Below are 25312 nucleotides of genomic sequence, written 5' to 3' on the forward strand. Positions count from 1 at the left end.
TTCATAGATATTTTTTAAACAAAATTTTAACTATTTCCATTCAAACTAACTATAAGGGTATTTTTGAACAATATTTCATAAGTTTAAGAATATTTTTTAAACTTTGAAAATTTATGGTTATTTTTTATGCAAACAAGAAATTTTTTATAATTTAACGTTATAGATAAATGATATAATTTTCGACATGATTTTTCTCTACTATCCACTTTATGGAGGGCAAACCCCGAAAAGACATACCTATGTCTCGGAAAGAAACATCTCTATAAGTTCATTTTTGTTCTTTTTTAGTTAAGAAAAATTTACTAACATATGTAAATCAAGTAAAAACGAAATCTTGTCTATAAGAAGTTTTTCTTTTTCTATTTTTGAAAATATGGGTTAAGAAAATGGTAATACATTTGTACATTATTAACCAATAAAAGATAATATTAAAATTTTCAGCCGTGGAAAAAATGTGGAATTTTTTAATGACACTCATTAGTGTCCGACGACTTCTCCATCTACAATTTTTAACTTTTAATAAAAGAGTAAAAGGAAGGAACATGTGACCTTAAAAATGATGTTGACATTTTCCTCCTATATCATGTTTCTTTTATCAAATTCTTATTTTATATTTAATATCTATCAATCTCAATTTCATAAAAATATTGATAAATATTTATGATTTATATTTTGATAGGTTGACAAATGTAACTTTTATTTTACACATTTTGAGTTATTATATATACTTTTTATGAGACGTGAGATGAATAAAGAGTTACTACGTACAGTTTAAGTTAGTTGTTGTACTTGTTCCATCCAAATCTACTTTAAAAGATAAAACATTTTACTTAGTGCTTTAGGCTAAAATTTGTATTGTTATTGTGACAATCAAATTGTCTCTTGGTTGACATTACAATGTAAAGTCTATATCCCAACAAGACCTCAATTTCACAATCCAAATTAGTTGAATTTGAAATAAGGTTGAGTTTTTCAAAGCAATACTTGTAATAGATCCTCATCCAAAGAGTTTCCTCACTAATTTAGAGTGTCATTAAAAGGGTTGAAGTGAACTATAGGAACACAACAAAGAGGGTTAGCCATAGGCAAAGTAAAGGCAGCTAGCTCCAATCTCCATATCCACTTTACTTATTCCATCTCCATTATTATCTGATTTCCCAATAATTTTCCAATCAAAACATTGAACCATTGTTGCAATCAAATTTCTAATGGAACTGAAGGCCAAAGTGGAGCCAGGGCATGCTCGTCTTCCACCACCAAAGGGCACAAAATTGAAATTTTGTTGCCCCTTAATCTCGTACTCCACATCGCCAATGAATCTTTCGGGGTTGAATTTGTTTGGGTTTTCCCAGATTTTTGGGTCGCGCATTATAGTGAACAAGTTGACTGCAACCAATGTATCCTTGGAGATGTCGTAGCTGTCGATTGTGCAGTCTTGACGACAAGCTCTCATGGAAATTGGGACAGCAGGGTAGAGGCGGAGAGCCTCTTTCACGACAGCTTGTAAGTAAGGAAGATTTGGGAGGTCGTCTTCGTCGACGAGTCTGGTGGTTCCTACGACAGAGTTTATTTCGTTTCTGAGTTTGTTGAATACTTTTGGATGGTTCAAAAGTTCCGCCATTGCCCATTGTGATACCTCTATTTATGTAGCAGTTCCGCCTAAAAATAAATCGTACACAAATGAATTCCAAAAAATTTCATGCTATCACCCAATTCTTAAATTTGGGTTAATTAACAATTCTAGAGCTTTCTTAGGTAATAAATTTTCTATTCTTAACATTTTCTCTAATATATCGTGCATTATTGGACTACTTCATGAGAGAGAGAAAACCAAGTGACCCAGTTTTCTTTTAAAAAGAAAATATAAAGATTGAGAAGAAAAAAACTTTTTCGCTTGTGTGCGAGTAATTTCACTCTAATTTGACGTCAACAAATGATTCATTGAACGTTTCTTTGCGAAATCTTTAATTCGTTTAGGTAAATTTTTCCAATGTTGATTTCAAAGTAATCACTTTCAAACATATCAAAGATTATATATTTATATATTTATATATGATCATGAAATATTAAATAAGGGGAAAAGTTGGTGATAAAATATATGAGAAGAAGGGGGGAAGACTTACAAGCAAGAAAGCCTTGATATTGGTTCTAGTAATGTTGAACTCAGCATTATGATCTTGATAAACCTTCAACAAAATGTCCATTAAATCTCTATCTTCCCTATCCAAACCTTCTTCTCTTCCTCTATCTTCATGTTGTCTTAATATATTCTCCAAAATCTCATCATACCTCAAAGTCACATCCTTTGCTTGTCTTCCAAACATCCAAAAGGCTAACCGCTCTAAAGGTCATCCAAACACATCCCCAAACGATATTTTTGAAGCTATCTCGAATGTTTCTTTTATTAATAATCTTATCTTCTCCGCTTCATCGTCACCATCGCGTGAACATCTTGTACTCATCACCAATCTGTAGCTCAATCCAAATCATTGATATTAGTAAGACAAAAGATAGTTGGGAATACACTAATCAAATTTAAACTATTAGTAAAATATGATGCAATATAAATGAATTTATTTGTAGATGTAGTAATATTTAGATTCAGCTCTTGGAGTCTAGTAATTATAAATTTTTTTATATTTATAATTATTTTAAAATATTGATATATTCTTAATTATTAGCCTTAAAGATTCTATTTGTCCCAATTACTCTAAGAAAAAGTATGAAATAAATATATTTCTTTGAAACAAAGATAATGAAAGTGTGTGTCAACTAGAGTTTTGTTCAACGAGCACCTATATATATATCTAAAGATCAAAAAAATTTGAAAGAACTTTTTATAATTTTCCTATTTAGTTGGTAAATAGTTTCAATTTCTTTACTATATTTAAAAAATATTTTTTAATAAAATATATTTTTAGTCCTTATAGTTAGTTTTTTATTTTTAAATTATCTATTTGCATTTTTACTATTTATTTTGCAGTGGGAAAATTATTATTATATTTTGGCCAGTTTTGACAAAAAGAACATTTTAGTATATATGACTAAAATGGTAATTTAGGCTTAATAATATGCAATAATTTATATAGAAATGGGAGAAGTTCATTCACCTTATTAAATCGGATTAAATTTAAAAAATTGAGTTAGTCGCAAATAATTAAATATGTTTCTATTCTTATTGAAATTTTGAAAATCAATTCAAACCTGATAGTTAACAATTAAACAAGAAGAATAATTTGTGAAGAAAAATCTTTTTAAAATGTTAGTCAACTGCTTCCATTTTCTTACTCTAATGTTTAGTCACATATTTTATAGGTTAATAATAATGTAGACATGGTGGGGAAGAAAAATATTTCATTTGGTTGGTATTATAGTTTATTTTAGATGAACATCATTGTCATATATTTCTATAATAAAAAAAAAAAATCATTTATTTCATTTTTATCCTTAACTATGTAAATAATTTAATTGATTCAAGCTTAGAATAAAAGTTTATATTGCATTCAACGTAATTATAAAATTGTATTTTAAGATATAATTATTATATTTGAATTAGAGTTTATTAATAAATGCAAGTAATTGTAATCCGCAATTGACTTCAATAAATTAAGTAAAGGCCAACAACTAAGATAAACCGAAATTAATTTTAATTTTTTGAAATTTCAAGTATTATAATCTTTTTTTTCAATGTACATTTATTTTTATTTCCATTGCTATAATCTATTTTTCTAAATAGAAGATACATTTTAAAGGAAAAATAAAAACAAAAGATTTAGTTCCCAAAGAATCAGGGATAGGATATATAATTATGGATTTATGGTTTTTTTTCAAATGGAAGAAATATGTCGACTTTGAATCTTTTAATTAATTTGATTTCTTAAGTTAGAGGTATGATCAAATTCAAGGAAAATTCAAATCTATGATATCCTAATTGTAAAATTACAAATTTGATACTTGTTTTGAAAAAGTAAGAGTCCTATAACTTATAATTAAATCTAAATTAGTCCATATAGTTTGACAAGAGACGTATGGTTTTGGTTGAAGCACTTAAATTGAGTTTTGGAGCCAAGTGTTAGAAATGTTATAGTCGGTAGATCAAATATTGAGTCAAATCATGAACTTATGAAATCAATCCATCTTCAAATAACTAAATTTTAACTTTGACTTCGAACAAATTTGTAATTTAAATTAGGGAAAAGTTGAATATATATTGAGATGAAAAGTGCTATCTGATTTCATACCTACAAGTGCTGTTGTTGGTGAGTTTGACGATCTCCGTCCCCAAATCCACAACCTCCTTCTTCTCGCCGCACTCACACAATTTCCTCAACAATTTCAACATTTCTTCTCTCCGTACACCGCGCGATCTCTCAACTTGCCGCTGCGATAAAAGCTCCGTCATCGTCAGTTTCTTCATGAATCTCCAATAATCCCCGTACTCTGCCACGAAGAATCCTGCCTTCGCGTACGGAATCTCATCGCCGAACGCTAATTTCGGCCGCGACGAGAAATTAACGTCCTGATTCTTGTAGATTTCGGTGGCGTACGTCGCCGACGAAATGACGACGCATCGGACTCTGCCGAGTCGGAGAAAGAGAAGATCGCCGTACTTGGCGGCGAGATTGTGGAAGGATTTGTGAACGTATGGGGAGAAGTGGTGAAGGTGGCCGATTAGAGGAAGCGCCGGCGGACTCGGCGGACGGCGGCGGGCATAAGAACGTGGGTGAAAAAGATATTGAAGGAGAATGCTGAAGAAAAAGAAGAGAATAATGTAGAGAGCGTAAGAGGTTGAATCCGCCATTTTGGATTCCACTCGGAATACTCTGCTTCTTCGTCTTCTTTCTTGCAACCAAGTCTTTCGTATAATTTTTAATTTTGGAATTAAAATATTGTTCGTGTCACGTTCGAGCTTTAAAATAACAAATTTTAAAATTTTAAAATTTTCTTAAAAAAAAAAAGAAAGTAAAATTTGCTAAATATCTTTCTTTTAAAATTAAGGAAAATTAGTTTATTGTCTTAAATTTTGTTTTATTTGATCTAAATTTTAAAAAATTATATTTTACTCTTTTTTCTTCTAAAGTTCGAAAAAAAAGCAAAAATGTTGATCAATCATCTGGTAAAATTTCTTTAAAATGTTAAGTCTGTTATTCAATAGCTATCGGTGATAGAATGATAGCAATTGATAACAAATCTATTGAAAGTAATAATCGTAATAATCACCAATAACATTTATCAGTGATGGTAACTTATAGCACATATCAATTATTTTATAAAACCATTTTAAAGTCTTTGTTGTAATTTTGTGCAAACCGAACTTTCTTGTATTTTTCAATCTTCGATGCTTTCAAAATGTGAGTAGGAGGCTATCTCATAGAGTGGAATTATCTGCGACTTCCAAATTTTGTATGGCTGACTTCTTGTTCATTTGATTAGAGCACATGTCACACAATCATCTATCTCGTGTTCGAAAAGTTGCGATTGTAATCGATGGAAGAAGAAGAAGAACAAAAATTAAAGAACACCACCATTTTCTCAAAAAATGCATGTCTTTTACTAGTAACATTGTTTTTATTTTCTTTTGTGTTAAAAGAAAATACAAATTTTGTATTTTGTATTTACTAGTAACCGATTATAATGCATGTCTTCTCCAAATTTTGTATTTTCTTTTAACACAAAAGAAAATACAAAAAAAAAAGGTTCATATTGGAAATTTATATGTTCATATATTCAAAATCATAGCCATGGCCTCCAATAGTGATTTTGCCAAACTCTCTATGTATCTATTATCATCAAATAGTAAAGGAAACCCTAATAGAATGGAACTCTATAAAATAGGATTCTGTATATATATTTTACATTCAAAATTGTTGAATCTATTATATATTAAACTGTGGAAATATTTTATTATATATGTTTCCTTCGTTTATTTCAACTCTTTCGATGTATATTTCTATTCTTAATTAAAATAATTTTTTAGTTAGAAAGTTTAGAAATTAAGTTTGGATTATGTTTGATCCGATGAAGTTGTTGCTATCAATTAAGTTATCTATCCATAAAGGGTGTTTAAATGTGTATACAGTTAAAGTGTAAATTTGAAATTTCCATGTCGTTATCTTTTTGTTTTATACCTAATTAGTTTCAAGTACTTGGTCTCTTTATGATTTTAGAAATTTTGATTTGGTTTGTTTAAATTTGTTAAACATTACAAGTCATTCTTAAGTTATATTTTAATTGTTATTGAATGTGAGTACAAAGGATCTCGAAATAGAGAGTGAACAAGCACTACGTATGAGAAAAACAGTATGCATGTATCTTGATCTTTTTCCAAAACATCAAGTCTACTTCTGACGTTTAAAAATCAAATTTGTATTGTCATTGTTATTGTGACAATCAAATTGTCTCTTGGTTGAAATTAACAATGTAAAGTTTATAACCTAACTAGACCCTAATTTCACAATCCACATTAATTGAATTTGAAACAAGGTTGAGTTTTTCAAAGCTATACCTCCATTTCCATATCCTCATCTAAAGAGCTTCCTCGCTAATTTAGATGCCATCAAAAGGGTTGAAGCGAACTATAGGAACACAACGAAGAGGGTTAGCCATAGGCAAAGTAAAGGCAGCTCCAATCTCCATATCCACTTTACTTATTCCATCCCTATTATTATCTGATCTCCCAATAATTTTCCAATCAAAACATTGAACCATTGTTGCAATCACATTGCTAATGAAACTGAAGGCCAAAGTGGAGCCAGGACAGGCTCTTCTTCCCCCACCAAAGGGCACAAAATTGAAACTTTGTTGCCCCTTAAACTTGTACTGCACATCGTCAGTGAATCTTTCGGGGTCGAATTTGTTTGGATTTTTCCAAATTTTTGGGTCGCGCATTATGTCGAACAGGTTGACTGCAACCATTGTATCCTTGGGAATGTGGTAGCCGTCGATTGTGCAGTCTTGACGACAGGTTCTCATGGCAATTGGGACAGCAGGGTAGAGGCGGAGAGCCTCTTTCACGACAGCTTGTAAGTAAGGGAGATTTGGGAGGTCATCTTCGCCGACGAGTCTGGAGGTTCCTACAATGGAGTTTATTTCGTTTCTGAGTTTGTTAAATACTTTTGGATGGTTTAGAAGTTCCGCCATTGTCCACTGTGATACCTCTGTTGATGTACCAGTTCCACCTAGAAATAAATCCTATACAATAAATTCCAAAAAAATTCATACTATCATATTCAATTCTTAAATCACTTCCAAACCTATTAAATATTTTATATATATATATATATACTCATGAATTATAAATAAAGGGAAAAGTTGGCAATTAAATATATGAGAAGAAGGGGGGAAGACTTACAAGCAAGAAAGCCTTGATATTGGTTCTAGTAATGTTGAACTCAGCATTATGATCTTGATAAACCTTCAACAAAATGTCCATTAAATCTCTATCTTCCCTATCCAAACCTTCTTCTCTTCCTCTATCTTCATGTTGTCTTAATATATTCTCCAAAATCTCATCATACCTCAAAGTCACATCCTTTGCTTGTCTTCCAAACATCCAAAAGGCTAACCGCTCTAAAGGCCATCCAAATACATCCCCAAACGCTACTTTTGATGCCATCTCGAATGTTTCTTTTACTAATAATCTTATCTTCTCCGCTTCATCGTCATCGTCACCTGAACATCTTGTACTCATCACCAACCTATTGCTCAATCCAAATTATTGATATTAGTAAGACAAAATATAGTTGTAAATATAGTAAAATAGAACGCAGTACATAAATGAATTTATAGACATAGTAATAGTTATATTCAAATCTTGAAGTCTAGTAATAATAGATTTTTCTATATTTACAATTATATTAAAATGCTGATATACTCTTAATTATTAGCCTTAAAGATTCTATTTGTTGCAATTACTCTAAAATAAAAGTTTGAAATAAATATATTTATTTCAAACAAAGATAATAAAAATGTGTTACAACAAGAATAACTTAGTTCAATTAGTATTTATGTATCTAAAGATAAAAAAGTGTCGAATTCAAATTCTTGGGCCCCATTTATACGAAAAAAAATAATAAATAATGAAAGAGTGAGGTGCTCAATTAAAATTAAGACTTATTTTTCTAATTAATTGTTTATTTTTTCTAAATTTTTTTTATTTGAAAAACCAGTTTAATGATCTTATAAATTTTAATAAAAGAGGCCCTTATTTTTTTAAAAAAAAAAAAAGTTTTAATAAAAGAAGTCGAATATATAAAAAATACACGCTTCCCATCGAATTAATAACAGTTCTGATATCATTTAATAGGTTGGTCATTTTCAAATTATTAAAAAGAGAAATTCATTATTTGATAAAATATATTTTTAGTCTTTATAATTGGTTTCTTTCTTTTTTTTTTTTTTAATAATTTATTTGTATTTTTACTATCCATTCTGTTGAAGGAAAATTATTATTATTATTATTTGATCAATTTTGATAAAGAAAAATTTAGAGACTAAATTTAAGATTTTTTTAAAGAAAATGATTAAAATAGAACTATTAAAAAAATAAAAATTAAAATTGAACAAACTTTAAAGTATATAGAGACTAAAATGGTAATTTGACCTTAATAATATAAGTTACGTCTTTATTTTATATGCAATAATTTAAATAGCAATGAGAGATGTTCATTCACTAATTTAAATCGATTAAATTTTGAAAATTGAGTTGTCGTAAATAATTAAATATATTTATATTCTTATTAAAATTTTGAGAATCAAAACTGATTGCGTACCATATCAGGTAATTAACAATTAGACGATAATTTGTGAAGAAAAATATTTTTAAAATGTTAATCAACCGTTTCCATTTTTTTACTCTAATGTTTAGTCACATATTTTACAGGGTAATAATAATGTAGACATAGTGGAAGAAAAATATTTGATGTGGTTGGTATTATATTCTATTTTAGATGAACATCATTGTCATATATTTGTATAATAAAAAATTTAGAAATTAAAACCATTTATTTAATTTTTGTCCTTACTATTTAAATAATTTAATTGATTCAAGCTTAGTATAAAATTTTATATTGCATTCAACGTAATTGTAAACTTGTATTTTAAGATATAGTTATTAGAGTTTATTAATAAATGCAAGTAATGGAAACCCGCGGTTGACTCCAATAAATTAAGTAAAGGCCAACAACCAAGATAAACTCAAATTAATTTTACTATTCTAATCTTTTCTCCAATGTCCATTTATTTTTTATTTCTATTGCTCTAATTTATTTTTTCTAATTAGGAGATACATTTTAAACTCAACAGATTTAGATGATTAAGTTGAGTTTTGGAGCTTTGTTACATAGTTTATAGTTGGTGGATCAAATATTAAGTTAAATCATGGATTTACATTAATCAATCCATCTTTTTATTGACTAAATTCTGACTTTGGCTGTAATCAAATTTGTAATTTTACTTGGAAAAAAGTTGAATATATATATATATATATATTGAGATGAAAAATGGTATCAGATTACATACCTACAAGTGCTATTGTTGGTGAGTTTGACGAGCTCTGCCCCCAAATCCACAACCTCCTTCTTCTCGCCGCACTCACACAATTTCCTCAACAATTTCAACATTTCTTCTCTCCGTACACCGCGCGATCTCTCAACCTGCCGCTGCGATAAAAGCTCCGTCATCGTCAGTTTCTTCATGAATCTCCAATAATCCCCGTACTCTGCCGCGAAGAATCCTGCCTTCGCGTACGGAAGCTCATCGCCGAACGCGAATTTCGGCCGCGACGAGAAATTAACGTCCTGATTTTTGTAGATTTCGGCGGCGTACGACGCCGACGAAATGACAACGCATCGGACTCTGCCGAGACGGAGAAAGAGAAGATCGCCGTACTTGGCGGCGAGATTGTGGAAGGATTTGTAAACGGATGGGGAGAAGTGGTGGAGGTGGCCGACTAGCGGAAGCGCCGGCGGACTCGGCGGACGGGGGCGGGCATACGAACGTGGGTGAAGAAGATATTGAAGGAGAATGGTGAAGAAAAAGAAGAGAATAATGTAGAGAACGTAAGAGGTTGAATCCGCCATTTTGGATTCCACTCGGAATACTCTGCTTCTTCATCTTCTTTCTTGCAACCAAGTCTTCATATAATTTTCAATTTTGGAATTAAAATATTGTTCGTGTCACGTTCGACTTTTTAAATATTATAATTTTCTTTTTTAAAAAAAAGTAAAATTTCTAAATATTTTTTTAAAAAAAATTAAGGAAAAATTAGTTTATTATCCTAAATTTTGTTTTATTTGATCTAAATTTTAAAAAATTTATTTTACTTATTTTTTTTTCTCTTAGGTTTTAAAAAAAATGTTAATCGGTCCATTGGTAAAAAATTTTAAAATATCAAGTTTGCCTTTCAATGGTTATCGGTGATAGAATGCTAAAAACTGATAATATATCTCTTAAAAGTAATAATCACCGATAACATTATTAGTGATAGTAACTTATGGCACACATATCAATTATTTTATAAAATCATTTTAATCTTTGTTGTACTATTTTGTAAACCCAATTTTCTTGCATTTGTCAATTTTCGATACTTTCGAAATGTGAGTGGGAGGCTACATCATAAAGTGGAATTGTCTGCGACTATCAAATTATGTATATGAGTGACTTCTTGCTCATTGAATTAGAGCAAATGTCACCTAATCATCTATCTCGCGTTCGAAAAACTGCGATTGTGACAAGTGGAAGAAGAAGAAGGAAAAGAAGAACCCCACTTTTTTTTTCTTTTTTTTTTCTTTTTTGAGAAAATGCATGTTTTTTACTGGTAACTTTGCTTTTATTTTCTTGTGTTAAAAAGAAGAAAATATTGGAAATTTATATGTTCATATATTCAAAATCATAGCCATGGCCTCATCTAATAATGATTTTGCCAAACTCTCAATCAAATATTAGTAAAAGAAACCCTTATAGAAGGGAACTCCATAAAATATGAGTGTATATATATTTTTATTTTCAAAATTAATTGTTGGATCTATTATTATTAAACTTTGCAAATATTTGTTTCCTTCGTCTATTTTAACTCTTTTCATGTATATTTCTATTCTTAATTAAAATATTTTTTTAATTAGAAGTTTAGAAATTAAGTTTGGGTTATGTTTGACCTGATGAAGTTGTTGCCATCGATTAAGTTACCCATTCATAAGGGGTGTTTAAAATGTGTATATAGTTAAAGTTTAAATTTGAAATTTCAATCTTTGTCATTTTTTGTTTTTATACGTAATGAGTTTTAATTAACTGATCTTTCTATGATTTTAAAAATTTTGATTTGGTTTGTTTGAGTTCGTTGAACATTACAAATCATTCTTAGGTTATATTTTAATTGCTGAATGTGAGTACGAAGGATCTCGAAATAGAGAGTGAACAAGCACTGCGTACGAGAAAAACAATGTATATCTTGAGTTTTTCCAAAATATCAAGTTTTGTTGTTTCTGACGATTAAAAAAACATTGAAAAAATCTGCGTAGAAAATGTCGAAGTCTACGTCCATGTAAAAACGTCAAAAATATCAACATTTGACATATATGAAATATCAAGAAATAGAGTTTTGTGGATAGTGAAGTTAAATTGTTTTATGTTATAACTCAAGTAAGTTTGGAATTTTTAAGAAACTTCAATATTTTGTTGGAAAAATCATAAAAAAAAAAAAAAGAAATGGAGGTATAGAAATCAAACATAATTGAAAAGTAATATCTATAAGATCTGAAATTTAGATCTTAAACTGTAAGAAAATTTGGTTAATTCTTGAAATTTCGAAAGATTACTGATGGTTCATTCTTGCTATTGTTAACTAAAAAAACAAATGTGTTTTGTTGAAGAAATCATATCATTTTTAAAGGAGGACGTGGATCATGTGATAGGGAAAAATGAAAATGACTATATATTGTTTATCCCCCTATGTTTGAATTTGAAATCAGTGTCCCAATATTTGATTTGCCCTATATTCTAAAAGAAAATCACAAGATGGGAACTCAATATATAGTATTTCTTCTCTTTTTTTTTTTCTTTTTTGTCTGAAAGAGAAAATTGGTGTACTTTACATTGAATTTTGTGAGCGTAAAGAAAGAATTGGGAAATTGAAAGTAATTCTTTTTTTCAAAAAAGACAATGATAACATTTTTTTCAAAATGAACATAAGTTAAAACGGTAAACAAATTGCATTGTCGAGAATCGATCTTGAGATTACAGTTTTGATCCTCTCACTTCACAAAATTTTGTAAAATTAGAAAATAAAATTGCTTACATAAAGCTTTCAAATAAAGATATATAAAATTGACATTGTTATAGATATTTCATTTATCCCAAAAAAGAAGTACACACTTTAAATACTCGAATGTATGAAGAAAAATACAACATATAGGAGTACCACCATAGACATTAATGCTTAACGGATCTCATTCCCTGCACATTTCACCTTATTATTGAAACTCAAAAGGTCTTTATTTCATGACATTTCGCCTGCAAAATTACAAACAGCAGTCATTATATGTCAAGAAAAATCGTAAAAAAAAATTAATTCTTAAGTATAGATGATCATCATGGAACGAACTCACTATCTCTTAATTAGTTATTGAGACTACGTCTCATTTTCTACCATCAGATCAATCCATAAATGGTTTACTTTTGGAAGATCCATCAACACATAAATGACGTTTTGTACATTAAAAAGTAATAGAGTTTTGATAATTAAGGGTGAGATAGGTCTGTGATTTGAAAACAAATATTTGGGGTTGGAAGTGATTTGGTGGAACGCAAAGTTGTATTTCATCTTTTCAGTCGTCTTAAATATGTTTTTTTAAAAAAACATTTCAGTCTTCTTAAACCAATATTGAATCATTGACTATTACAATATTGGACCTCAACTCTCATTAATTTATTTATTAACAAGTTTAATATTATAAATTTTATACAAAAAAAAAAAAGTACTGTAACAAAATGTAGTAATGCACTTATTTTACAGTTAATAAAGTTATGTTAGTTTATAACACATAACATACAAATATTTCTCAAGATTTTATCTACTTTTAGTGTATTTTTTTGCCTTCAAAATTTGGATAGACGGATACCTAAAAATGTTTTTAAAATATCTATAATTTTGAAACACATTCAAAAACAATAACAGTTTTCAAAACAAATTTGCCATAGAAATATGCACTCAACTCAATTCATGAAGTGAACTTGAAAACATAAAATAAAACTCAATCCATTTTTCGCTTTTAGCTAACATCTTTTTTTGTTATCAATATATATTTTCAATCTTTTCTTTTATCAATATTTTCAAAAATCAAATCAAAACATTGAGAGGAAAATTTTTGTTTTATTTTTAAATCAAGCTCTTGTACATCAAAAAGTTACAAATCATCGTAAGAAATTCAATAAAAATATGCTTAATTCTTAAAAACAAAAAATAAAAAACAAAATGGAGCTTTTTCCTTTTTATTTTAACTATCGTGGCGAGAGAATTCGGTTACTGTTGAGTAAACCCAATTGATGTTATTACCTTACATTTTGTAGTTGTTTTTAAGAAAAATTATTTCAAATGACAAAACAGCTAAAAATATTTACAAATATAGCAACATTCTAGAACATTATTGATAGAATCTATCAAAGTCTATCATTGATAAATTTTAAAACTTCTTTATATTTCGAAATATTTTGGTTCATTTACCTATATTTAAAAAGAGTCTTTTCTTTTTAATCTCATTTCTTGAATTCGTAAACAAAAACACAAATAATTAGGAAAGAGATTGAGAGAGTGTACATGGATCAAAATCGGCAGTGCACTTCTGCGGCAACAGCATGGCCAACTCACGATCAACGCCGGTAATAGGGGGGCCATTGACAAGCACACACAAGCAAGGCTGGCCAAGAGTTTTGACTGCATTGCAACAGGCCACGGTCGGCGGGATGGGCCGGAATGGAGCGACCGATGGCCTACAAGGCATCAACCTAGCAAGGGAAGAGAAGAAGGTGAAACTACAAGTTTCCCCTTTGCCTTTTTCGACCAAACTTGTTGTTGCCAACAAAAACAACCAAACTGGTAAACATTTCATGCTTAGATACCCCATGTTCTTGCACAATAACAAAAACTTCGTGTTGTGAAAAACAATGTACATTTAGCATTAAATTTATAAGGGATTGTGGTTCGTACCATTATGCACCTTCATCCTAACCCACGATCACACTTCCATTGCCAGTTTACGTCTCCCTTTGCTTCTGATTTGTCTCTATTCCCCAACATAAAGAAGTGATGATTTATCTGCCTGCACTAAAATTGTTATAAAACATCAATCACTTGTGACTCCTCCAGGATTAGGAAGGATATTGGTCATTTTTACATCCAATGTGATCTAACAAAATACTCAAATCTTCCCCTTAGAATTAATAGGGCTTTGCCCTAGAATATTTTTGGAAAGAATAATATATAAGATTTTATTTCCTAAATATTTCCTAGATCTTTTACTTTCTTACTCCTATTGTACTCTATTTATTCTCTCTTTCTGTACTTATTGTATTCGTTCATAAGAAAAAATAATAAAAACTAAAGTATCATGGTTTTTCTCCGATTCTCGGGTTTCCACATAAGTCTCGGTTGTTGTTAATTTCTTTTAATATGGTATCAGAGCAAAGCAATAACGAAACCCTAGAAAATAACCTATGAGAAACCCAGATCGAAACTGAACCTGTCACTGCCGCCACACCACCGTCGGGATCGTCGTCATCGTCGTTGCCACCATGGAGAAACTACTCCAGAACCTACAAAAACCGTCGATCTACCCAACGGGGATGGTTCCGTAGCCGTACGCGCCGCCGACTGACCAAAAGATGCCTCACGCGTCGTCGCCTTTTCATCTCATCGCCCATACCATTCCTTTCTACGCGCCGTCGGATGTCCAATTTGGGTTTTAACGACACTACAAATCAAAACATTGTGTCGTTAAAAATAAAAAAGGGGTAAGGTAGGAGTAAAATGTGTCGTTGAAAATAGAAGTGACACACTATTTCTTGACACAATTCTATTATCACAATTTGATTTTTCTTGACACATTTAAAGTATCGTTAATTAACGACAAATTTTTTGTGTCATTAAATAAACTTTGAAATAAAAAACCAAAAATTCAAAATTTTTCAATTCCCTCTTCGCGCGACATTAAAAAAGAGTTTTACAATTTGGTCAACATTTTCTCTCTCTCCCTACCAAAAAACGGGAAACAACATAACTCATCTTCAAATCTAAGAGATTGTTGTCAAGCCCACTAATCTCACACCGTCGAACAAGCAAACATTGTCTAAGGGACTACCGTCGAACCCACCAATCTAAGAGACTGCTGTTGAAGAATATTGGCCTCTCCAATTTCTCTTCTCCCTCGGCTACTAGAAAAATGGGTTTTAATGACACTACTAATCAAGATATTGTGTCGTTGAAAAATATTTATTGACACAATTCTATTGGCACAATTTAATTTTTCACACATTTAAAGCGTCGTTAATTATCAACAAATTTTTTGTGTCATTTAAAAAATTTTGAAATAAGAAAACCTCAAATTTTAAATTTTGTTAATTCCCTCTCTCACGCAATTAAAATTATATGACAATAGCATATTTTCTCTCAACATTTTCTCTCTCTACCAAAAACGCGAAGGCCTAGGCTCTCTCTATCTATATCATGCATATATTCATTATTTTTATAATTTTATAAAGAATTAGAATTTAGACTCTATTACAAACCCAATACAATGAAAAACACTTAAAACGAAGTCCGAACAAACAAAAATGGGTAAATCAAAAAACATAGACCAATTGGTAAATAACCAAAAAAATTTCATACTTCCACGCACGTAAACACCTCAAGGTCGCGAGTTTGAATCCCAGCCGAGCATATTCCTTTATTTCTCATTTTCGAAAGCTCCACGTGTCGTCTTCTCCTCACGCGCATGCCTTTGATGTCCTGTGTTCGAATCACATAGCCTGCAAATCATTTTTTCTCACATATTTTCAATGGCAATCTTGTAAATATATAACAACTTTCCAAAAATCCTCTCCTGAGTTCCAAACCCATGAAGCGGTTATTTTCATTTCTTTTCTATATATAACTCATTTTTTCGTAAATCTTAATCAATTTTCAATTATATTTGATCCATTCATAAATCCAACTCTAATTTTCACCCAAATTCTCTCTAAATATAATTTTTTCAGAATTCTCAATCTTTTATTTCAATGGAGAAAAAATTCCAGCAAGATATTCCATCAATCTTTTATTCCAATAGAGGGATAATCTTCTAAGAGGTAAGAGCATCATGGATATTCAATTTATTTGAGAGTTTCTTCCATTTTTCTTCTAATTTAGCATGTTGATTTTTTAATTTTTGTTAAAGAACGAATTCAATTTCATGTGATCTTTATGAAATAATCTTTTAATTTGCTCTTGATTGTTTAATTAGTATGCAAGATACATTTTGTTTAGAAAATTAAAGTGCAAAATTCAATTGATTATCTTTGTCTACAAGAAATATTTTTTGATCCAATGGAGGGGTAATCTTCTAAGAAGTTGTAGGTATAACATTTTGTCTTTTATTTATTTACTTTATTTTACTTTATTTTTATTTTATTTTGAAAGTTGGACTTGAATTTAAATTTAACTTTTTCTTTTTAAAAACAAAAACAAAAAAAAATGAATATCAGTCTCTTCCCTATTTTCCTTTAACCCACTAATTTTCTCTTTCACTCCCACATTCTCTACTATAAAAACAAAGGAGTATTTTTTTGGAGTATCAATTGGAAGGGTCGAAAAAAAGCTAAAGAAACTATTATGTCAAAGGTAATTTTTTTTAATTTCCTCTCTTTCCCTTTCGAAGAAAAAGTAAGTAAAACTATTCTGTCAAATTGGCTCCCACCTTCTCCCTTCTCTTCCCTATTTTCCCTCCACTAACCCAATTTTTTCTCACTCCCACCTTCTCCACGATAAAAACAAAGAGAATTTTTTTTGGAGGGTATGAGATCAATTGGAAGGGTCGAAAAAAAAGAAACTATTATGTCAAAGGTAAATTTTTTTTTTAATTTCCTCTCTTTCCCTTCACTTTTGAGGGTTGAAAAAAAGCTAAGTAAAATTATTCGGTCAAATTGTTCTTCAAATGTTTTTTTTTATTTCTTCTTTTCTTCGAATGTTTTTTTTTATTTATTCTTTTTCCCTTCCCTCTTGAGAGTGTGATCAATTATAATTTTTTCAAATTTGTTTTTGTTGTAATTTTGTTAATTAATTTTAAGGTGGTTTACTATGCTTTATTGTTACTCCTAATCGGGTTCACTGTGCTTTTATTGTTAGTTCAAATTTAGGTCAATTGAATTTATTGTTTAGGTCAATTAATTTATTTAATTTCAATGTGCTTCTAATTTGTTAGATTTAGGTCATTTGAGCTTTTAATTTTGTTAGGTTTAGCACAATTGAATTTATGGTTGCTTCAAATTCAGTAGATTTAGGTCATTTTATTCTATATTCCCAATTGATTTAATTTGGTTGTTAATTTGTTGGTTTACTGTTTATTAATTGATTAGACTTGTAAAAGACAATAGTTTGTTAGGTTTGATATTTATTTCACAAACATGTATTATTTATCAACTTGAATATTATATTAGATATATTATTTTATATTATTTCCAATATACTTATTCTCAATTTGTATATTATTTCCAATATAGTATTGCGTATTTTATATTATTTCTCAACCTTTATTATTTGTAAATTGTACTATTTCCAAATCATTTGCCAACCTGTATTATTTCCCAACCTATATTTGTCATATTTCATATTGTTTTGTTATTATTATTTTTTTTTGTTGTTATTATTATTGTTGTTGTTGTTGTTATTATTATTATTATTTATTTATTTTTTCAATTTCTATAATTGCAAAATGTATGAAAATTTTATTTGTTTTTTTCCATATAGATATAAAAATTTGAGACGGAAAAGAATAATGAATTTTTATGGATTTTATGGTTCTTGGCTTGCAACTAGTATATTATATTTTCCAATTAGTAAAAAGATTTCATTTTTCTCACTTAGATGACTTTTTTTGCTTTTTCGAACTTCTGCCAAAATATGAAGTATCATGCTATGTAAGTTTCATTATCATCTAATTTTAACATTTACGAATAGTGATAGACTAAATTTAAAAACTATAAGAGGATAAGATGCAAAACTAGAACTTCTCAATTTAAGCCATTAAAGATTTGCTCATGTGTTGTATGTCAATGATGATGTTTTCTTGTGTTATGGTTCCCAGGAAAAAACAAGGACTATTTAGATCAATATATTGTCTACTCGATTTTTTGGGTTGAATTTGATAGAAGAGGAACTAGAAGAGATCTTTGATAACAACACTTCCTAATCCTCATGGTAATAAAGTTTTGAAACTTACTTATTTTGCAACTGGATTTTATATATTATTTGGATTTTTTTAGTATGTAAAATTTTAAAGTGTTTGTTATTTGTCACATTGTTTGTTGTTTTTTCGTAACATTGGTTGCAACTTTTGTTCTTGGATCAACTTTGAGAATGATGTTAACTTAATTTATCATGAACCTCGTTAGGGATCAAATAATTAGTTAATATATTGCATATGAAACAATAATTGATAACTTACTTAGTTTACTATTCATTATTAGGGCTTTCGGACTTGCAAGAAAGAAGAAGCCTCTATGGAGGGTAATCAAGATATGGGGGTGGAGATTTAGTAAAAGAAAGAGATAAGCGTGTTTTATGTTTTGTAACGTAACTTAACTATTTTATTTTAGGAATCATGTTAACATGTACTTTGGAATGTTGTTTTGACTATCCTACAATGGTAGCCATTGAAAATTTATTTTGTGCGATCCGCTTAGACATATGTTTTAGAAATCATGTTGACACGTACTTAGAAACTTGATACTTTGTTGTGTTGACTATTCTGCAGTTATGGTAGTCATTGAAAAGCTATTTTGTTCAATCCGCTTAGACATATGTTATAGGAATCATGTTGTTTTGTATTTACTTTGGAGGAGGGGGGCTAAGGGTAAGTTTATGCTAAGTTTCAACTTGATGCAAACTAGAACATTGCTAGGTCTGTAAAGATTGAATCGAAACTTACATTTGCAACATTTATATATTATGCTTATGTAGTCGATGTTTTTTTTTTAATCTTTTTCATTCCTTATGGGTCTTTTATTAAAAACCTTGGTTGTATGAACTTAAGACGCTTATTTTGAAAAGTTTATTAGTCTGCTTATCAAGAAGGTGATTTTTGTTTGACATGTACTTAATTTTTATGCTTATGCTTATGCATTTTCCGTAATGAATGTTGGCTAAGGTTCATTTTTTTCAAATTTGCAGGTAGTTGAAGAATCCATGGACCATGGTATCGATCAAGTTCTCATTTATGCATCAGTTTGATTAGATTAGGTCACACATACATGTAATATTACAGTAAATTTATCTTTTGGATTATTGTAAAATCTTTATCGATAATGTAAGTTATATTTTTTATTATCAATATAAATATCTTTCCAAACATATGTGGGTAATACTAAAATTTAGTATTTAATTTTTTTGAAAGAAGAAATATATGACAGAAAAATATGTGTTGCGAAAATGAAGAATAACGACACCAAATATGTGTCGACATATAAGCCTTTATTAAACAGAAACAGTGTCGTTAAAGCACATTTTTTGACAAAAATTTTGTGTAACGAAATATTTACAACGACAATATACTAGTGTCAAGTTATATTGAAAGGTGACACACTTAAAGCGTCGTTATAAGAGTATTAATGACAATATATTGGTGTCGAGTGATAGATAACGATGACACATTTAAATTGTCAATGTAATAGTATTAATGACAATATATTTGTGTCGAGTGACAAATTACGGTGACACATTTAAAGTGTCAATGTAAGGGTATTAATGACAATATATTTGTGTCAAGGTATAGATAACGTTGACATATTTAAAGCGTCAATATAAGGTTATTAATGACAATAAATTCGTGTCGAGTAATACATAACGGTGACACATTTAAAACGTCAATCTAAGAGTATTAATGACAATATATTAGTGTTAAGGTATAGATAACGGTGACACATAATTTGCATCAATATAAGGGTGTTGATGACAAGATATTGGTGTCGAGTTATAGATAACGATGACATATTTATTGCGTCAAGGTAAAGGTATTAATGACACAATTTTGGTGTCATCTAAGCATATCTAATGACACGTTTTTCAAAGTGTCGTTAAATAGCCCATTCCCTTCTACACGCCGTCGAATGTCCAACCGTCAAACCCTTCCGGCCATCCGCATCCTCACACGCCGCCTATGAGCTCCGGACAGCAATCCTCAACCGTAAATCTGTCAAATCTGTACAGTAAGTATCCATTGAACGTGTACTCTTTACGGCAACCGTTGTTTTCTGGTAACAGAATTGATCAACCCCAGAACAAATCGGACATTGAAGCGGACGAGTCTTCGACGCATTTCAAACCAACCGAGTTGTCGATGTATTCCAAGAACTTGGTAACTTCGTTCCCTAATTTACCATCAAATTACATAACTGGCTCTTTGGGTTCATCTACAGGGAATTTTTCAGGTGAAAAATTAAATGGGCAAAATTACTTTTCTTGGTCCCAATCAATAAAGATGTTCCTCGAAGGTCGCCACCAATTCGGCTTCTTAACTAGAGAGACTGTACATCCTCCACCAAGAGACGCCTTGGAACGACTCTGGAAAGGGAAGGACTCACTTATTCAGTTCATGCTGATTAATAGTATGGAACCACAAATCGGCAAGCCTCTACTATATGCAGCCACAACAAAAGATTTGAGGGATACAACTCAGACCCTTTACTCAAAACGACAGAATGCCTCTCGGTTGTATACACTGCGAAAACAGGTCTATGATTGTAAACAAGGGACCCTGGACGTCACTACCTATTTTAACAAGCTCTCTCTCCTCTAGCAAGAGATGGATTTGTACAGAGAGACAGTTTGGGACACACCAAATGACGGTACACAATATGTTAAACTTGAAGAGGTTGACCGTGTTTATGACTCCCTTGCAGAACTTAATCCTAAATTTGATACTGTTTGTGGTTATATACTCGGACAAAGACATCTTCCCTCCCTAATGGAAGTTTTTTTTTTAAGTCCACCTGGAAGAGGATCGCACTAATGCCATGAGTGTACTGACTATCCCTACCATTGATTCCGCTGCCTTTAGCGCTCGGTCCTCAAATCATGACAGTAACAAGAATAATGGGAAGTCAATTCCTATGTGTGAGCATTACAAGAAACAATGGCACACCAAGGATCGGTGCTGGAAACTCCACGGTCGTCCCCTAGGAGGTAAGAAACGGTCCTCTAACGAGAAACAGAACTCAGGACGTGCCTACATTAGTGAAACTACCCTTGCCAGCACTTCTCAATCAACTGACCCTACTGTAAGCCAGACCAAGACTCCGACTCTGGGTGCCATTGCTTAGTCAAGTATGCCTCAGTCCCTTGGGCTTATTAGCGTTTATGGAAAAAATCCCTGGATCTTAGACTCAAGGACTACATATCACTTGACAGGTTCTTCGGAACACTTTATCTCGTATGTCCCGTGTGCCGGTAATGAAAAAATCTAAATAGCCGATGACTCTCTAGCTCTGATCGCCGGCAAAGGACAAATAGTCCCCTTTGACGGTTTTGCTCTCCAGAATGTTTTGCATGTCCCTAAATTGTCTTACAATTTGTTATCTATAAGCAAGATAACTCGTGAGTTGCATTGTAAAGCTATCTTCTTACCTGAATCGGCTTATTTTCAAGACATGAGCTCGGGGAGGACGTTTGGCATTGCCCGACATAGCAGGGGACTTTACATCCTTGATGATGATACCTCATGTAGTAGTTTTTCTAGGGTTAGTTTACTGTCATCCTACTTTAGCACTTCTAAACAAGATTGTATTTGTGGCATTTTCGACTGGGCCACCCAAACTTTACATATATGCAATATTTATTTTCCCACCTTTTTTTAAATTTGATGTCTCTTCTCTATCTTGTGATGTGTGTATCCGGGCTAAACAACATCGAGTCTTTTTTCCCTCACAATCATATAAACCTACACAACCGTTTACCCTCATCCATAATGACGTTTGGGGTCCTTCCAAGGTCACCACATCCTCGGGAAAGCGGTGGTTTGTAACTTTCATAGATGACCATACCCGTCTTACCTGGGTCTACCTTATCACAGATAAATCCGAGGTTCCATCCATTTTCCAAAACTTCTATCATACTATCAAAACACAATTTCGTACAAAAATTGCAATTCTTCGAAGTGATAATGGTCGGGAATTCCAAAACCATAACCTTAGTGAATTTCTTGCCTCCAAGGGGATTGTTCACCAAACCTCGTGTGTCTACACTCCTTAACAAAATGGAGTGACCAAACGAAAAAAATCGTCACCTTGTGGAAGTAGCCCGTTCACTTATGCTTTCCACTTCCCTTCCATCATACCTGTGGGGAGATGTTATTCTTACGGCCGCTCACTTAATCAATGGAATTCCTTCTCGTATCCTCCACCTTCAGACTCCCTTAAATTGTCTTAAGGAGTCTTACCCCTCTACTCGCCTTGTTTCTGAGGTTCCTCTTTGTGTGTTTGGGTGTACCGCTTATGTCCATAATTTTGGCCCTAATCAGACCAAATTTAACCCTCCGGCTCAGGCTTATGTGTTTGTTGGATATCCCCTTCACCAGCGCGGTTATAAATGTTTTCACCCGCCGTCTAGAAAATACTTTATCACTATGGACGTTACTTTTTATGAAAATCAACCCTATTTTCCAGTTAGCCATCTTCATGGGGAGAGTATGAGTGAAGAGTCTAACAACACCTTTGAATTTATTGAACCTATTCCTAGTACCGTATCTGACGTTGATCCTCATCCGATAATCTTACCCACAAACCAAGTTCCCTGGAAAACATATTACAAGAGGAATCTCAAAAAGGAAGTTGGGTCCCCTACTAGTCAACCGCCGACTCCAGTCCAAGATTTCGAACCTCATCGAGACCAAGGTATGGAAAATCCTACAGAACCTTATACTAATAATACGATGAGTGAGAATGACAGGTCTTATGTTGCTGTTCTTGAAAATATGAAAGAAAAGAACCGTGGTGATGAAACTGAGGTTAGAATAGAAACCAGTAACAATGAAGCTGAACAGGGTTATACAAGGAAACTTGATGAGTATGATCCCTCTCTTCACATTCCAATTGCATTGAGAAAAGGTATCAGATCATGCACTAAACATCCCATTTGCAACTATGTTTCCTATGATAATCTCTCTCCACGGTTTAGAGCGTTTACAGCAAGCCTTGACTCTACCATAATATTGAAAAATATCTACACTGCTCTAGAGTGTCCTGAATGGAAGAATGCTGTTATGGAAGAGATGAAGGCTCTTGAAAAGAATAGAACTTAGGAGATCAGTGCTCTACCCAAGGGACATAAAACTGTAGGATGAAAATGGGTGTTCTCTCTCAAATACAAAGCAGATGGTACGCTTGATACACACAAGACAAGGTTAGTTGCAAAGGAATTTATTCAGACCTATGGTATTGACTATTCACAAAACTTTTATCCAGCTGCTAAGTTGAATACTGTTAGAGTCCTGTTATCTGTTGCTATGAAAAAGATTGGCCTCTATACCAGCTGGATGTTAAAAATTCATTTTTGAATGGAGACCTTGTGGAGGAAGTCTACATGAGCCTCCCGGCAGGATTTGAAGCCCAATTTGGTCAGCAAGTGTGTAAACTCCAAAAATCCCTATATGGTCTGAAACATTCTCCGAGAGCATGGTTTGACAGATTCACTACCTTTGTCAAGTCCCAAAGGTACATTCAAGGGCACTCTGACCATACTTTATTTACAAAGGTTTCCAAGACAAGGAAGATTGTTATTCTAATAGTTTATGTGGATGACATTATTTTGACTGGAGATGATCAAATAGAAATCAGTCAACTAAAGCAAAGAATGAGTGACGAATTTGAAATCAAGGATTTGGGAAATATGAAATATTTCCTTGGAATGGAGGTGGCCAAATCTAAAGAAGGTATCTTCGTGTCTTAGAGAAAATACATCCTTGATTTGCTAACCGAGACAGTTATGTTGGGATGTCGTCCTGCTGATACTCCTATTGAATTCAACTGTAAACTAGGAAACTCTGATGATCAAGTTCCAATTGATAAAGAACAATATCAGCGCCTTGTAGGTAAATTAATTTACTTATCTCATACTCGTCCTGATATTTCCTTTGCTATGAGTATTGTCAGTCAGTTTATGCAGGCTCCCTATGAGAAACATATGGAAGCTGTTAACAAAATCTTAAGATATTTGAAAAATACACCTGGTAAAGGGTTGATGTTTAGAAAAACAAATAGAAAGACCATTGAGGCATATACTGACTCAGATTGGGCAGGATTTGTTATTGACAAAAAGTTTACCTCCGGTTATTGTACCTTTGTTTGAGGCAATCTTGTAACTTGGAGGAGTAAGAAGCAAAGTGTTGTGGCCAAGAGCAGTGTTGAGGCTCAATACAGAGCTATGAGTCTGGGAATATGTGAGGAAATTTGGCTCCAGAAAGTCTTGACAGATCTTCATCAGGAATGTGAGACACCATTAAAACTTAAAGTCGCTATTAGTATTGCTAACAATCCAGTTCAACATGATAGAATTAAACATGTTGAGATTGATCGGTATTTCATCAAAGGAAGACTTGACAGTGGAAGCATATGCATTCCAAGTCAACAGGTTGCTGATGTTCTCACCAAGGGGCTTCTCAGACCACACTTCGACCTTTGCGTTAGCAAGTTGAGACTCATTGATATTTACGTCCCAACTTAAGGGGGAGTGTTAGAGTAGGGCTTTGCCCTTAAAGTATTTTTGGAAAGAATAATATATAAATTTTTATTTTCTAAATATTTCCGAGATCTTTTCCTTTCTTACTCCTATTGTACTCTATTTATTCTCTCCCTTTGTACCTATTGTATTCGTTTATAAGAAAAAATAATAAAAACTAAAGTATCGTAGTTTTTTTCCTGGTTCTCGGGTTTCTACGTAAGTCTCGGGTTGTTGTTAATTGCTTTTAATACTTCCGACTTCATGACAGTTTAAAATGAATGAAAGAAGTGAATTCTTTCTCCAAGCTGAGTGCAATTTAAATATGCACCAATTGAAATACTGTTGGTGCTTTCCGAG

General features: G+C 31.7%; 2 protein-coding genes and 1 pseudogene across 2 annotated transcripts; all 3 read right to left on the reverse strand.

The window, feature by feature from the left end:
* Positions 1-1017: 1017 nt before the first annotated feature.
* On the reverse strand, positions 1018-4807 carry LOC103500382 (cytochrome P450 705A12-like; annotated as a pseudogene).
* Positions 4808-6346: 1539 nt separating this feature from the next.
* LOC103500381 (cytochrome P450 705A12-like) lies at positions 6347-10095 on the reverse strand. Its single transcript, XM_051083159.1, has 3 exons — positions 9520-10095; positions 7352-7697; positions 6347-7191 (listed from the first exon to the last, which is right to left on the reverse strand). Exons 1-3 carry the CDS (start codon positions 10077-10079, stop codon positions 6547-6549), a joined length of 1551 nt encoding a protein of 516 aa, XP_050939116.1. The 5' UTR covers positions 10080-10095; the 3' UTR covers positions 6347-6546.
* Positions 10096-12314: 2219 nt separating this feature from the next.
* LOC103500304 (protein LIM3) lies at positions 12315-14155 on the reverse strand. Its single transcript, XM_008463563.3, has 2 exons — positions 13811-14155; positions 12315-12507 (listed from the first exon to the last, which is right to left on the reverse strand). The coding sequence occupies exons 1-2, from the start codon at positions 14115-14117 to the stop codon at positions 12494-12496; spliced, it is 321 nt and encodes a 106-aa protein (XP_008461785.2). The 5' UTR covers positions 14118-14155; the 3' UTR covers positions 12315-12493.
* Positions 14156-25312: the final 11157 nt, after the last annotated feature.

Source organism: Cucumis melo, chromosome 4 (genome assembly GCF_025177605.1).
Source record: "Cucumis melo cultivar AY chromosome 4, USDA_Cmelo_AY_1.0, whole genome shotgun sequence".
Lineage (NCBI taxonomy): Eukaryota > Viridiplantae > Streptophyta > Magnoliopsida > Cucurbitales > Cucurbitaceae > Cucumis > Cucumis melo.

Coding starts and splice junctions, on each gene's coding strand:
- LOC103500304 (XM_008463563.3), bottom strand. CDS start 14,117: ATGGGGTATCTAAGCATGAAATGTTTACCAGTTTGGTTGTTTTTGTTG.
- LOC103500381 (XM_051083159.1), bottom strand. CDS start 10,079: ATGGCGGATTCAACCTCTTACGTTCTCTACATTATTCTCTTCTTTTTC. Junction 7,698..9,519: donor ACCAACAATAGCACTTGTAG/GTATGTAATCTG, acceptor ATTGAGCAATAG/GTTGGTGATGAGTACAAGAT. Junction 7,192..7,351: donor ATATCAAGGCTTTCTTGCTT/GTAAGTCTTCCC, acceptor TTTATTGTATAG/GATTTATTTCTAGGTGGAAC.